This window comes from Pectinophora gossypiella, unplaced genomic scaffold, assembly GCF_024362695.1.
Source record: "Pectinophora gossypiella unplaced genomic scaffold, ilPecGoss1.1 Pgos_32, whole genome shotgun sequence".
Lineage (NCBI taxonomy): Eukaryota > Metazoa > Arthropoda > Insecta > Lepidoptera > Gelechiidae > Pectinophora > Pectinophora gossypiella.
In genome coordinates this window covers 1,013,727-1,016,278 of record NW_026063242.1, presented here as the reverse complement: position 1 = coordinate 1,016,278, position 2,552 = coordinate 1,013,727, and the positions used below count along the sequence as shown (strand labels likewise).

The 2,552-nt window shown below is 42.9% G+C and overlaps 1 protein-coding gene across 1 annotated transcript; it reads left to right on the top strand.

The window, feature by feature from the left end:
* Positions 1-802: 802 nt before the first annotated feature.
* LOC126380968 (uncharacterized) lies at positions 803-1,648 on the top strand. Its single transcript, XM_050030533.1, has one exon. The coding sequence runs from the start codon at positions 803-805 to the stop codon at positions 1,646-1,648; it is 846 nt and encodes a 281-aa protein (XP_049886490.1).
* The last annotated feature ends 904 nt before the right edge of the window (positions 1,649-2,552 follow it).

The following is a 2,552-nucleotide window of genomic DNA, read 5'->3' as shown; positions in this document are numbered from 1 at the left end:
TTTTCGAAACGACAGGGGGCACACATTTTTTATGTGGGGGCACATTTACAGCAGATAAGGCACCAACTATACGTTCTACTCATATAACTCTAGGAGATACTTTCTTGTTGGGGTAACGCACACGACGACGAGCAGCAGGGCCTCTACGACGAGACTGCTGCGACCTGCGTCGGTGCCGGTAAGTATTTAGGTTTTAACGAGCTTAATAAAACCGAAACAACGTGGCCACGCGACACGTGATCCAGTGGCGACAGCGAGTTCGCACAAACCCCGGAGGAAGCGGCGCGGAACATCAAAACTTCCCGAAGAGGTTCCAGAATTTTCCAGCTGTTTTCAGCGGATTTATTACTAATTGAAGTTTTAATTTTCGACGGCTGTAGCTCCTTAAATACTGTGGCAATTCATATTTTTAGTGGACTGTTGCTTGCGCGCTAATTTGCTTAGCGCCTATATTTATTTTTACATTTTTCAGTCGAGTGTTTTCGGAGTTTCAGCCAAAATACTGAAACTTCAGTTTCTTCAGAATTACTTGGTAGTCCTTTTAATATTTTTGATGTGTATTAGATTATAAGATTCCTTGTGTCAAGACGAATAGTTTGACACCCCACACTTTGTGCCGAATATGGCACTACATAATGTATCGTGTTATGATAGATCTACCTATAAACGTTCCTATTTGTAATAATGATTCAGTGTCGTGTAACCTCTCTCAATAAACGCATGTATCGACTATTGGATTTTATTTATCTGAACACACGCAAGATAACAACAGTGGTGACCCCGACTACAACAGCAGACAACAATGACGACACCAACACCACCGCCGCCGCCACAATCAAAGACAGAGATCACGGAGTTAGCTGGTGTAACAGTTTCATCACGACTTCCAGAGTTTTGGTGCGACCAGCCACGGCTTTGGTTTGTGCAATGTGAAGCAATATTAGGACCGCAGAAGATAAGTGACGAGTCGCGATTTAACATGGTAATCGCCAAACTAGGGAAATATGTTATACAACAAGTTAGTGATATACTTCTGAAGCCGCCCGAAACGAAGAAATACGATGCTTTGAAGGCTCGACTCCTAACTGTGTACGAAGAGTCTGAAATAAGGCAATTCCAGAAGTTATTAAGTGAAATGGAGCTTGGCTTGGCTTGGCCTTCACAGCTTTTGCGTCGTATGAAGGATTTAGCACGTGATAAAATACCTGATGAAACCTTACGTATTATGTGGCAAGGACACTTACCGCCGTCGGTACGAGCAGTGTTAGCAGTCAGTGAATGTACAGACTTGACCAATCTTGCAACAGTAGCGGATAAAATTGTGGAAACATCGAGACCATTGCAGATAGCAGAAGTACAGGCATCCACGTCAAACTTCAGTACCAGCAACGATAACGCTTTTATATTGGCCGAGATAGCCAAATTGAGCTTGAAAATAAGAGATATGGAACGATATAGAGGAATGTACAGAAACAACGACTATGGAAGAGGGCGATCACGCTCTGCATCTCGAGGACGACGTAACCAAAGTCGCCGCACGCCTGATAGTCCAAATTGGTTGTGCTACTACCACCACAAGTTTCGGAATCAAGCAAAAAAGTGCACAGAGCCCTGCGCGTGGAAAAAGTCTGACGATCAGGGAAACTAAACAAGGTGCAATCGCAGGTGGAGATATGCACTATCACCCCTTTTCCCCGTTTATGTGTTACGGACAATAATAGTGGATTAAAATTCTTAGTGGACACAGGTGCTAATATTTCGGTAATACCAGTGACAAAAAAGCATTTATATAATCATAAAAGTGACAATTATAAACTGTATGCAGCGAACGGCACCGAAATAAAAACCTATGGTGTAAAATATCTTGACCTTGACTTTAACTTGCGGCGGCCATATCGATGGTCCTTCGTCCTCGCTGAAGTGAAACAGCCAATTCTCGGCGCAGACTTTTTAAGCCATCATAAGTTAATAGTGGACGTTCATAGAAAAAAACTCATCGATTCCGTAACAACCATATATTCAGTTGCTACAGTGACGTTATCCAATCAACTTTCAGTGCGAACAATAGACAATAACAACGAATATAGTGACTTGTTGGCCGATTTTCCCGAAATCACAAAACCTATGTGTTTTAAACAATCACCTCATCACTCCGTAGTTCATCACATCGAGACTACAGGTTCACCAGTTTACGCGCGACCACGACCTCTACCTCCCGATAAGTACAAACGCGTGAAGGCAGAATTTCGTCGCATGCTGGATATGGGCATCTGTCGACCCTCAAAGAGTAGCTGGGCGAGTCCGCTCCATGTAGTAAACAAGAAAAATGGTGAACTACGACCCTGCGGAGACTACAGGCAGCTGAATTCTATAACAAAACCCGACAGATACCCGATACCGCGAATTCAAGACTGTACTTACCTATTATCAGAAAAAAAAATATTTTCACGAATAGATCTGCAAAGGGCATATCACAACATCGGCATCGCAGAAGATGATATTGAAAAAACCGCAATAACAACACCTTTTGGCCTCTACGAATTTACGAGAAT